We start from the raw sequence: 13799 nt of genomic DNA, 5'->3' as shown, positions 1-13799 counted from the left end.
TCAAATGAGAAGATGTGTGTGTGTGTGTGTGTGTGTGTGTGTGTGTGTGTATGTATACGCGCAACAGAACAGATAGCAAGACCACCATTTGCTTTACACTATAATACCATAATTGTAACATTTTGTCATTAGCCATACGGGCTAAGCTTGATGGGAATTGTCCAAAGCTCCTGGAGGGCATCAGGTTGTCTGTGTGGTCTGAACTGCATTCTCTCTTGTATTAAAAAGTGGTCGGTCAGTAAGCCATATTCCTCCTCAGAACTTCCTATACCTTAGGTAGGTGATCTTCTTGTACTATGTTTCCACTTTGATAAACATCTCATTTTGATAATGATATCGTAATAATAATTGACAGCAAATGCCACCTTTGCAAAGAAGCTGAAGAAACAGTGGACCATTTAGTTAGCAAGAAGATCACAGGGACTGATTACAAACAGTGGCATAACAAAGTAGCAAAAATGGTGTATTAGAATATCTGCAAGAAATGCCATTTGCCTGCAAGCAAGAACTGATGGGGCCATAAAATAGACAAAATAGTAGAAAACGAAAACACTTAAGTGCTTTGGGACTTTAGAATTCAAAAAGACAAGCACCTGCCACATAACACTCTGACTTAGCAATTGTTGATAAAAAAAATACAAAAAGGTTTACCTAGTGGAGGTGGCAGTACCTGGCGATAGCAGAATAGAAGAGAAAGAATGGGGGGGGAGGGGGAGATCACAAAATGCAAAGACCTGCAAATGGAAATAGAAGGACTGTGGCAAAAGACAGCAAGGACAGTACCAATAGTGTAGGCGCCTTGGGTGTAATCCCAAAACATAGGAGTGCTACTTGAATACCATCGGCATTGTCAAAAAAAATTGTCACTTGCAAAAGGCAACATTACTTGGAACAGTTTACATCCTGCACAATTCCTTTAACACCATCAAACAACATCTGCCTATCCCAGGTCCTTGGGAAGGACTCAATAGGTGGATAACAATGCCAAATCCAGTATAAACATCTGGCTGACTGCAATCAACCATAATAAGACCTAAATAAGAAAATACAAATATAATTTAAAAGTTTGAGAGAAAAGATATTTTTATATTTATATATATATATATATATATAATCTACGAAAACATTATATATATATAAAATATCTTTTCTGCCAAACTTTTAAATTATATTTGTACTTTGTTATTTAGGTCTAAACAAAAGAAAAAGAAAGTAAAGTTCATTGAGCCAGAATGTTCATAACTGGTAAAATATTCCCAGCTAAAAGCTGTCCACAAAATTTCTAAGCATGAGGTTTTATAGTATTTGCCTAGAGTCCTCCAATCAGCTTTCTACACTCTCAGCATTTTGAGAAAGTTTTGCCAGGTTTGTTTTTACATTGAGTATTGATGACATACTAAAAAATATTTGGTAGAATCTTATACTAATAAGATGGCTGGTGAGTAAGGTACTACCAGATTTTAACTTATGCACCGTGACAAATTCCTTGTGCATTCAATCATACTTGGCCAATAAACCTATTCTCTACTCTGCTCTGCTCTGCTCTGCTCTGCTCTGCTCTGTTCTGAAATGACTTAAAATTATAAACTACCTTTATAGCTCCATACCCATTATTAGAATTTTCCAGTTGATATATATTTATTTGGCAGGCATTCTTATTCCACTTTTTTATCCAAGAACTGAAGGCAACTTGCATGGGGGTCTTCCTCTATTTTATCCCCATAACGAATATGAAGGTGGTTGGATTTAATTTTGGCCTAGTCCAATAGTAACTCGCTACACTGGCTCAATTTCCCTCAAAAAACCAACTTGTGAATCACCAGTCTGATTCATTTACATCTGACCAGGCTATTCCCAGGTGTCCAATCATGAGCTTGTGAGCATACTGGATTTTCCCCCCAGTGTGTTTTGGAATGCATGTGTATGCATGTGAACAAGAGCCGGCTAAAATATATCTATTAAAATATTAGGCAAATAAGTCTGTCAACACAACACATGCAACATCTCATTTCTTAGCATCTTTTTCCTTCAAGACACACACACACACACACCTTCCAGTAATCAGTATAGTACTGTTGCAGTTTATGTTAATTTTCAACCATTGTGTCACAACTGGTATTTTACTACCAGTTCCCATTGCGTTGTAAAAGGATGTCACAGGAAATGAGAGTATGCACTAAGCAACACTTCATAATTCTTCCTATATTCACTGGTCTCAAAATTCTTCCAGCTTTGAGGGCCAGTTGTCAATTGGCGTTCTATGGCACATTGCTTCCTTCCTCCATGGATACATTCATCAAGTATATATTCCAAAGTCAAAAATTCATTTTTCTCCTTATCCTATATAGAAAATCTAACAATGGTCTCCAAGCCAGAAGAAATTTAGTAAAACTATTGTCTCTAATCAAAGCAGTCAGTTTTGCCATCTCAGCTAGCTCCTTCACTTTCAAAACCCATTCTTCCATTGTGGGTATATGCTCCTCTTTCCATCTTTGTATATATAATATCCTTGCAGCTAATGTCATGTATAAAAACAAGTGTCATGTATTTTCTTTCCACTTTTTTATCCACCATCCCTAAAAGAAAAGCTTCAAGTATCAGTTTTACACCCATTTTCAAAATTGGATACATATCTGATTCCAAAAATTCTAGGCCTCTTACGTATTCACCAAAGATAAAAAGCACCTTTGGATTAATTTACACCACTCTTCAGTGGAACTTCCAGGATATATTGCAAATGAACAAACAAACAAACAAATATCGACTCCCAAGATAAATTATACACAGCGTTGCTAGTACATTACTAAATATGGGATAATAAATAACTCTTGCTCGATACCAAAATGATTCAACAATGTGGCACCAGACATCTTTCTCTTAGGAAGCATTCTAGAAATAAACATCACACATTCTACACAGGTAGTCCTTGACATACAACTATTTGTTTAGTGAGCGTTCAGAATTATAACAGCACTGAAAAAAATGACTTAGGACCATTTTTCACACTTACGATCATTGCAACACCCCCATGATCACGTGATCAAAATTCAGACAGTTGGCAAGTGGCTCATTTATGAGTTGCAGTGTCACAAAGTCATGGGATCACTTCTTGCAACCTTCTGACAAACAAAAGTCAACGGGGAAGCCGCAATCACTTGACTGCTGTGTTACTGACAACAACTGCAGTGATTCACTTAACAGCTACGACAATAAAGATGGTAAAATGGAGTAACAACTGTCTTGCTCAGCAACAAAAATTTTGGGCTCAGTTGTGGTTGTGAATCAAGGACTACCTGTAGTTGTCACTCAGTTTACTTTGGATTCTAGAAGCACAGATTAGCTCAACAAAGATTACTTCAATGATGGGCAAGTTGAAATAGGAATACAGTAGAACGTTCTGCTGTTTTTCTAAACTTTCTGGAAGGGGTTCACGTTCTGGGCCAAGAGGGGGGAAATTATTTAAAGCATGTATTGTAATGTATTGCAATTATGCCAATTAATTAAATAGAAATGTAATTACATTTAAATAAAGTTTAATTTATTAATCCTTCCTACTTGTTTCCAGCTTGCGGCACACTTTTTAATGTTCTTTAAAAAGTATTCCTATCCCAATTCCACATTGTTTTAAAGATAGACATTGCACATACTGATCAAAAGCTGGGGTAGTTCTTTTAGTACTGATGACTACAGTGCTAATTTGGGGGGTTATTGCTACATATAGCCAAGTTCCTCTTAGTGTCTAGGAACTGGAGACGGTAGATTTTGTCATAGAAATCTGATCAATTTAGTCTCACTTGGCAATTTCTACTTGTATATTATTCTGATTGCATGTCGCTCTCTACTCTTCATTCTAGATTTTACTATCATATCATTTATGCTTAAGTGATTTATGAATTAGGTCTATCCATGTCCAGTGTTGAGTTTCAAAAAATGTTCTTTAGTAATCTTGTTGATTCATCCAACCAGATTATAAATAAGAAGTTTTATTAAGTATTGTAGTGTGCTCCCAGAATTTGAGGGAAATCTCCCATTAATGTCTTTTCAGTCTGATGTCTAAAGCTCATGGCTGTGGCTGACATTAAATTAATATATAATGAACATCTTTTGTCTTCAACAGTTTTTGTTTGTTTACTTCTAGATGGATTGTGGCCTATAGTGTCAGATTTACACTTGTATATACAAATTATTTTATTTTTTATATGTATGTATTTCACTTAAGGGAGCAGAAGAATGAAGTAATAGAAATAACAATTCCCTATCTATTATATGGGTTCATTTGTAAACATTTTTATCAATTCAAAAATATGAGACCAGAAATAGGCAATCTGCAACCCCAAATGTTTGCAACCTAAGTTCGTTCTTGAATTCTTTTGCTCTTGTTTGTACCATAGCTATGATGAATCTTGATGAACCCATAAAGCTTCCTGAGTCCTTTTGCAAGAAAGCAGATTATTTTCCAGTTCAGCTGCTTCTCCAACCATGAATAAAATTGTGTTCTGGTGGTGCACAGGGATCCTCAGAGTTCCCACTTCTGGAATGAAGTCACCATCTTTTGTCCATAATTTTTGATTGCCTTACAGTATGGCATTGGCTTCATTTCAAAACCACGGCAGAATAGTTAAGATAGTGGAACACTGTCTGGAGAACACCATTTTTCTGCTCTCTCATTGGCCAGCTAGAGGCAGCACTGATCTACTCATGAGAAGCAATCACGAGGTACTTCGTAGGAGAATGAGGAAGACGCTGGGAGGGATGAGAATGTGTAAGGCAGTATAGCATTTTTAAATGGAAATTCGGAGGAGAATGAGAATAATGGCCTTTCACGGAAAAATGATATTTTCCTGATGATGGACTTTTCAGGTCTCAGACTGGAAATGGGATTCCCATAGTCTACAGAGGAATACAATTTCCATCATTAAAAAAGTTTCTTTGAAATATAGCCTTAGTGATCTGGGAGCCCCGCAGTCCTAGCTTCTGGGATGGTGAGGTCATTTGCATGTGGCAGACTTTAAAACTATTTTGGCAAACACAAAAGCATGATGTCTCCCAACACAGAATTAAAATCTTTGTCTGTTACAAACTTTATTTTTAATTACATCAAAACACTGAAACGACTGCTTCTAGTTAAAAACACATGAAAATACATCCCAAAACCATTTACTAAGCCCTGTTCTACTAGACAACTTAGTTTTGTGGAACAATTTGTGCATATCAAAGTGTGTGTGTGTGTGTGTGTGTGTGTGTGTAAGAAAGAGACAGACAGAAAAAAAAAGAAATTAGAAGTGTTCTGTTTCTGTATTTGGGGTGTTAAAACTAAAATCATAAATGGGAACCATCATAAGCTTTCCTTGATTTTTTGAATAAAGCTTCGGCATAATTAGATTTTCAGCTCCCTGGGACCAAGTCTTACCGATCTCAGTGGGATTTATTTCTATGTAAACATACATATAAAATTGCAGCATAATAAAAGAAAATGAACTTCAAGTCTGCCTTAGCTCATTGGTTTAATTATCCTGAATTTTCATCTCAAAATTACTATACTTTTAGTATAAAGATCTGACTTAGTGCATTGGAATCTGTATTATTGATACATAACATACATGAACATTTCCTATAGAACTTTCTTTTTATGAAGTTTTATAGCAATTATAGTGAGTGGTATTATAAGTGAGTAACATGGTAATAATGATAATTACTAAGTTTCTGCCATTTTTTTTCTAAAGGACTTACAAAGAATACATTTGTGTATTTATATTAAATTAACAGACTTGAAACTAATGCTTTATGATTAACTTTGCAATAAATTGCAACCTAGTAGCTGATTTCTAAATTTGCAATGACATCATAATTATTGCTGCAAATAATTAGGATGATTTTTTTTTACCCCCACCCTCACCCCTTATGAATACATCTGTTTTTTGCATTCATGGCAGTATCTAATTGATCTTAAACAGGGCCAAACCTAATCTGAATGCTGTAAGCTTGCCTGGAAAATCAGAGTCAACGTCACTGGCAACCCACTTCTTTATTGGTGCTAGTCTAGACATCAGGAGTTGATACCTGAGTTTTCTGATCAGTGTGATCTAAGAAATTGGAAACCTTTAGCAGTTAGAATTTTGTCTGCCAGGGAAGTGAAATACAAACCTTATCATTATTTCTCCAAGTGAGATTTTTTTCACACTCTTCAGCCAGTTCACTTCTTCATCTCCAGCTTAACCTCTGTATATCTTGAAAGAAGATTCCTTATGATATAAATGTTTTTACACTTTATAGGAGGTTGGGCAATTACATTTGTAGTTTTCAAAATGTTCATTTACTTGTGTTTGATAGCAACAGAAAAAGATTCCAGAAAATGAAGGGAAAATGGGAAAAGATATTTTCAACAAATATAGAGATGGAACAAAATTAAATACCCATTGGAAACCACACAAGATTTCCAAGCCGTGTTAAAAAGTTTTCAGGCAACATTTTCGAAAGTCCATAGCAGTACACTTAAATTTGATGTATTAACGTTGACTTCATCATGGCAAATTTTCCAATTTGTTTAGTAAGCAGAGACTAACAAAGTAGAGGAAATGCAAAAAGAAATTTTACTTTCTTTCTAGAGAAAGTTTGGTTTATCAGGTAAGATTACCTCAGGATAACCTGAAAAAGCTTGGAAAAGTTGAAAGAAATAGCTATTTTACATGAATGTGGAGCTAGCATTATCAATCTAAAGCAAACATGCATGAGCTGTTATTGTCATCTTTGGATTCATTTTTTCTACCTACATTGTAATTATCTTCCCCTGACCAGGAATGCATCCTGGGTTTGGGCTAGTTAGAAAAGACTAAAGAAGAGAAGAAAACTGGGTTTTCTCCTGGAGGAGATTGATGGTAAAAAGGGAATGGAGGACGAATTTAAGAAAGGATTTGCTCCCTCCCACTTCTGTAGTCATCAAGTTGTCACTTCATTTTTAGTCTCTGGTATAATCTTGTAAACTAGGATAAACTCTAAATATCAATGTTTGTTGTTTCATTTCAAAACCATGAGAGGGTAGATGCGGTTGATTTGGCTGAGTGAATCTACTGAGTTCTATCCCACATTCAAATAATTGAGCACCACCTTTGACATAGTTAGCTGTTATCATATAGGCACATATATTACAGTGTAGAAAGTAGGATAAAGTTCCCTATTAAGCAAGGTGAAATCCACAGTCTCAAGTGGTGAATCTTTGATGAGAGAAATAAAGGCAAGAAATGCCTCACTGATTGTCTAGGACAGTCAGGTGTCTTAATATTTAGAACATTATCATGTTTGCTGCCAAGCACACTGCTATTACATCAACGTTCCTCAAACAACTACAGAAAAGTTTGCATTTGTTTGAAGACATCCTATTACTGAAGGATGATAAGCTGAGAAAGACGAGTTTAATAACCAGAACTAATTAATATAGCAACCTGTTTGAAGAAATACACAAATAATGTTTTGTTTGATTGTATCTTATCTTAATATTGGGTTGCTTGACAATCTACAAGCAGAGACTGAGAGAAAGTATGTGTTGGTTAAAAGTTCTTAAAATTGCATTCACCTGAATAAAAAAGTGTGTGTGTGTGTGTGTCTGTCTGTCTGTCTGTTTCTCTCCCTCTCCCCCCCCCCCCTCTCTCTCTCTCTCTCTCTCTCTCTCTCTCCCTCTCCCCCCCCCCCCCTCTCTCTCTCTCTCTCTCTCTCTCTCTCTCAAAAGTCTTTTTTGATTCCTGGCACTGCCTGGACTAGTCCCTACAGTTTCCTTGGCAAGGTTTTGGAAATAGTTTGCCATTGCATCTTTCCTAGGGCTGAGAGAACGTGTCTGGCCCAAGGTCCCCCAGCCGGCTTTGTGCCTAAGACTGGACTAGAACTTACAGTCTCCTGGTTTCTATCTTGGTGCCTTAAACCAGTGTTTCCCAACCTTTGCAACTTGAAGCGAATGCTGGCTGGGGAATTCTGGGAGTTGAAGTCCAGACATCTTCAACTTGTCAAGGTTGAGAAACACTGCCTTAAACCACTACACCAGTCAGGCTGTGATGAATAAAAATCAAATAGCAATAATAAATTATTATTTTTATTTTAATTTAATTATAATTGTGATTTATACATAATTAAACCCAACACAGAGCTGATAAAAAAAATAATAAAGTCCCGTCCCTATTTGTCACTGTCTTTCTCCGTGTATTGTATTTTTACCTCCAGGTTTAGCCTCACAGTCCTGGGATTCCACTACTAACTAGGTACAACTTAAGAGCCCGGGAGGCTGAGGAGGTGCTGCTGCCGCGCTTTCCCAATTAGCCCAAACCCACTGCCATTTCACTCCAGCTCAAAAGTACGGCCGGCTTTGCCCGGAGGTTCCCTTCTCTTGGTGACCCAGCCCGGGTGGGAGTGAGGCCAGGGCCAAACCCCTTTGGGCTGTATGTAACTCGAGCGGCGAGGGGTTATTTTAAAATGAGGAACCGGAGAGGCTCGCGGAGCAGAGCAACTAGATTGTTGATGTTTCCGGGTATAGATAAACAAAGGGAGGAGGAGGATCTCGCAGACAGGCAGCGATAGCGAGATAAGGGAGCGAGCCGCGCTCGTCAAAGGTCACGTTGCACCGACCCGGGGAGAAGCTGCCTAGGCGTCCTGGGACCTGCCAGTCACACAGGCGGCCGGGGTGCATAATCGCGGAGAAGCCGGCGCGACCCCCGAGGCCGCGAGTTCCCTTGCCGGCCAAGCCAGCAGTCGATCGCCCGCAGCGCTCCCGCCGCAACAGGTGTCTGCGGGACTCGGGGGGGACGGGACGTTCCGGCCCCTTTGCAGCCCCGGGAGAGGAGGAGGAGGCGGCGGCGCGCTGGTAGCCCTGCCGGGTCTCTGCCCGTCGAGCCATGAGCGGCCTGGAGGAAGATCCCGAGTTTGATTTCGATTTCCTTTTCGAGTTTAACCAGAGCAGCGAGGCTGCCGGCGGCAAAGGTTGGTGGCGAGGCAGCGGCTGCACCGCCCTCGAGGGAGACGGGACGGGGAGCCGGCGCGCGGGGAGAGAGGGAGGGCGAGAGGAGCGTTTTATTTGCAGCGCGTTAAATATAGCGGTTCTTCTGGGACGGGAAAGAGCCGTCTCCACAATAGGCTGAGCCTGGGGACCGGAGGGAGGGAGGGAGCTCGAAGCGCCGCCCGTTGCTGGGCTCGAGGCATCGCTTCGCCTTCGACGCTCCCTTCCCTCCTCCGCCTCCTTCAAAGCCAGCGGAGCGCGGCCCTTGGGGAGTAGCTCGGGTTTGCGGGTGTCTCTCCTCACTACTTCCTAAAGGGCGAGCAGGAGCCGCCTCATCAAGGGCTTGGGGCAGAGTCGCGGCTGGAAGAGATGGGCTGGAAATGAAGCGGAAACCCCTTTGCCCTTGTGCTGGCTCCAACCGTGTTGTTCGCGGCCCCGGCTTTGCGGGTTCCCCTTTTTTTTTAAAAAAAAAATCCCTTCCTCCACCGCAAAAAATACAATTCCACCATGTTACTGTTTTTCTCATTGAAGGGGAAACCGGCCGAAGTCTTGCCAACTTCACCCGGAGGAAACAAAACAAAACTAAAGACAGTTGTTCTCTGTTCCATCAAGGAACTTGCAAAAAAAAATAATGACAAGAGGCAGGTTTACTACTGAAGTGTATTTGTACTTGTTTTCCTCACAAGTGGACTTGCGAGGGGGGGGGAACCAAAAAAAGACTTTTACTGTTTCATTGGAGAACTTTTAGAAAGGGCCAGTCCTTCATGTCACTGCTCCTGGCTGAAAATTGTTTTCTAAACTTCTAAAACTTCTGCTTGGGAACTTGTAAGGAAAAAAAAATGAGGTGGGGGGACGGGACAGCAAGCAAGGGGTAAGGTGGGTGGCAGGTTCCCCTGTAACAAACCCACCTAGGGTCTTGTGGATCAGCCTTGAAGATCTGTAGGATAAAAGTGGTTAAAAGCATATGGTGTTCCTTGGACCTGTGGTCTAAGCCAGGGGGCTTGCCAAATTTGCAAAAGAGGGTGGAAATCTCATGCAGGGTCCTGAGATAGAACAGATTTTTATTCCTGCATTGGCTTTCAACAAGGGAAGAACTGCATTTCAGTGTTTATTATTTATTTATTTAAATTTGTTTGCGCCCCATCTCACAGCACAAGGCGACTCTAATATATAGATTATAAATATCCCCTCAGATTGTCCGTTTAATCCAGGATGTGATGAAATCCAACTGGAGTATGAGAGTTACACAAATAATGTACGGTAATGTTGGTTTTACAGCCACATAAATGGAGGTGACCCTATATAAACTATGGTTTGAAAAGATTTCTTTTGGGAAGCTGCAATTCTGTGGTATGTAAACTAAATACCTGGATCCACCAAGCCTCCAGATTCCAATCCCCATTTTAGCCTTTGTATATTTCTAGTGGCTGTGCAGTGGCATTAGTGTAATTGGATACAGAAAAACAATCTTGAAAACTTTCCTGTTTATATAACATATGTATGTATGTGTATATATATATATATATATATCCCAGTATGTTTCCTTCCTAACCCAGACTCCATCAGGCATTTAGATGATAGGTTGCACTGCACTCTGAGCATGAAATTTCCATATTACAATGCAGCTGACATAAAGAAGGTGTACAGTTGTATGGACCTAATTCATACAACTTGCAGATTCTCTGTTGTGAGTCAGAACCCCTAAGAGGCAAACTTGGAAATTCACTTTCGGAGGCTGTGGAATCACAAAGTTGGAAAATGAATGATAATAACCTAATCAGTATATGTTTGGTGCAATCAGCCTGGAAAGTAATTGAAAAGTATACATAACTCTGAGAATGAAATAGATAATAGCTTGTTTTAGGGCTACTCTATTGTAAATGAAATAGAGAAGGAAGGGGGGAAGGAAGGAGGGAAGGAAGGAAGGAGGAAAGGAAGGAGAGAAGGGGAGAAGAAAGGAGGGAAGGAAGGAGGGAAGGAGAGAAGAAAGGGAAGGTAGAAGGGAAGGAAGGAAGAGGAAGTAGGATTGTTGTAAGATAAGATGGGTTTATGGGATGGTAAGAAAGCAATTTCAAGTAAATTGTCAACTATAGGGGAGAAAAATTGTTACAAATACATATTATTAATAACAGTTATGAGATCATATAATTGTGAATGTATATATGAGAAATAAAAAATTTTTTAAAAAAGAAATAGATTTTTAGTCAGGTTCCCCATGTCTACTTTATAATTCAGGTGTTCCAAATCCTCAAATATTAAGTGTGAATGGAGTTGCCTGTTCCAACTTCATCCACCAAGTACTGCTGCCTTCTACCAGCTGGGAAGGCATGGTGTAGAAAAGTGGAGATAATCCTAATTCCATTAGGTCACAGTTTTTTTCCTTATTATCTTATTCCAACTATTTTAGTGCATTTTAAAAAAAAGGAAAGTCCACTTGTTATTACCCATAATAATACACAATTTTGCATAAAATATTATTTGACTAGGAATGGTCCTTTGAAATTTCTAGGTTGGCTCCACGGGCCGGATTTTAGCACCCCACAGGCCGGATCTGGCCCGAAGGCCTTGAGTTTGACACCCCTCCTCTACTTTCTTTGATGGATATATCTTTCTTAACTATTTGTCCATTGTAACTACATTAAATTAGAGAAGACTCCATGCTGTTCATTCAAAAACTATTCTTGTGTTAACTCCTGTACAATAGATTTAATATTTTCCTAGATTTTACATCATGAAGGTAAGCCTTCAGCAATGCAACCATTATCCAATAATGTTTATTTCTGGGATATATACATGCTGTTGACAGTACACTGACAGTATTACTGTTGCTGTTACAAGAAATGTAATTTTAGACCAGATATATATCAATTTGCCCTAAACGTGTTTTTATCCATGTATCAGACTGCGTTGCAATTCATCTGTGTGAATCTCTCTGTAATGCACTTCAGTCTTTTCCATGTCTTCTTTGAGGGAATGAATAAGGGTATCTACTTTCTCATAGGAAAGTAACATGTGTAGTGTATAAATCGAAGGTGGCAAAATGTGAGTCTGATCTGCTCCTGGAAACAATTTCAGGAGTTGGTAAGTGTGTGAAAAAGGTTGAAAGTGCTCTTTCCTTCCATGTATGAATTTTGCATCCATTTCTTCTCATGATGACTGACATTCTGTGTGGGTTTTTGGTTGAGGGTAATCTTTGAGTCATTTCCTGCTTTCTGCGCAGGTCAAAATATTCTGTGCAAACAGCGTATAAGCAATTAGGCGTCAATATTTTAGAATAGCACCTACAATAGGTTTAGATGGAACGCCAAGCTGGAAAAAGAAAAAGCCTTGTTTTATTTGTGCTGCTCCACACCTGGATGTTAATGGACATCTTTTGGTAAATAATAGGCGTATAATAGGTGTTGAATGTACTAATGGTGTTTAACATGAAAAAAAGAAAGAAAAGAAGGCCCAAACGTCATGGAGCTACTTCTGTAGCAGCTGGAGTAATATTGTATGTCCTTTATCAACATTGTCATTTAACTAGTAGAGGAACATTGGAGTTCAGTTGGGAATAGAGCCATGATCATTAACGAAGCTTTTCCGGATCTCAGTGTATATGTTAGGGGAGTGACATCGCCTGGAGCATTTGCGGGGGGGGGGGGGGGGGAGAGGAAGGAAGCAAACATTATATGTAGAGGAAATGAGAGGATGCCTGCATTGCCTTTTTATTTCAATCACTCAAGAATTCTTAAAAAGCAACTGAAGCCAACAGCATGTTGAAACTTGAGGCAGGGTTGATAACAAAAAATTGACACAAGAATAGTTGGAGCAGTGGAAATGGCAGATTCATAGCCACCACTTTTAGAAATACTTGGGATTGTTATCACTCTCATTCAGACGTCTGGAGAAATTGTGTAGATGCAAGCATACAGTATCACATGCACATGGAAAAGGAGGGATAAAAAATGTCATTCCAACAGGTCCAAGAACTAGGCGTTGAGGAGTTGCTCAATAGAATAATGTACCTTTTCACAAGGATCATGGAAAACTGTGTGTGCCTCAGAAAGAATAACAGCATGGCTCAGAGAAAAACTGAATTTTGAATTAATTTTGCCCTCCCCCCTTTTTTTCTCATTCTCCTTTAATTGGTCGGCTATGTAGCGCAGTAATACAGAATCTCACAACATAAATGTGTTTATTACCACAAAGGCGAGAGGACAATTCAACATGAGAAAGGAGGGTGAAATTAGATTATATGCTGTGTTGGAGCACAATTGATTTCCACTTAGTTTAATAAATTGAAAACACACAATCATCTGAATTCAGCTCGGCAGGTAAAATTTAGCAAATGTAAAAAAAAAAATGAATCAGGAGAGTCAACATTCAGACCAGTATTTAGAAGCACTTCCCTCTCCTGTGTATTTTGTAAATTGGAGCCAACTTATTGTAGTAAATATCTCGTTTAAAAATAAAGAAACATGGATGCAATTTTTGCTAGGTATGAAAAGATAGCAGAGCAGTAGCTTCCTTATGCTGTTTTGTTTCATTTAGAGTAGCAAAAGAATAAAAAGGGAGATAGGGTTGGGATGGTTGTTTTATTCTAGGGAATCTGTTAAACTTAACTGTGGAAATATTTTCTTCTCACCAGTCGTAGACTATTCACAGGATTGGCCACTTTTCTGGTAGTTTGAAGCCTGCTGCATTTTGAACCAACTATAACTTCCAGGTGGTAGCTATAGTTCCACGATTATTATTTATTTATTTAGCAGGGTTCCACCACAAATGCGCGAACGACAAAAGCGCGCCTGACTAAACCGCGGTGACAAAACCACGCCAACAA

The 13799-nt window shown here is 39.2% G+C and overlaps 1 protein-coding gene across 1 annotated transcript in view; it reads left to right on the top strand.

Moving 5' to 3' along the window:
* Window positions 1-8578: 8578 nt before the first annotated feature.
* Window positions 8579-13799, top strand: part of NFATC1 (nuclear factor of activated T cells 1) — a 122141-nt gene continuing 116920 nt past the window's right edge. The window contains 1 exon segment of the mRNA XM_032222210.1: window positions 8579-8961. Coding sequence (XP_032078101.1) covers window positions 8877-8961 — 85 coding nt within the window. The 5' untranslated portion in view covers window positions 8579-8876.

The sequence above is a fragment of the Thamnophis elegans genome, chromosome 8 (assembly GCF_009769535.1).
Source record: "Thamnophis elegans isolate rThaEle1 chromosome 8, rThaEle1.pri, whole genome shotgun sequence".
Taxonomy (NCBI): Eukaryota; Metazoa; Chordata; class Lepidosauria; order Squamata; family Colubridae; genus Thamnophis; species Thamnophis elegans.
This window is presented reverse-complemented; position numbering and strand designations above follow the sequence as displayed.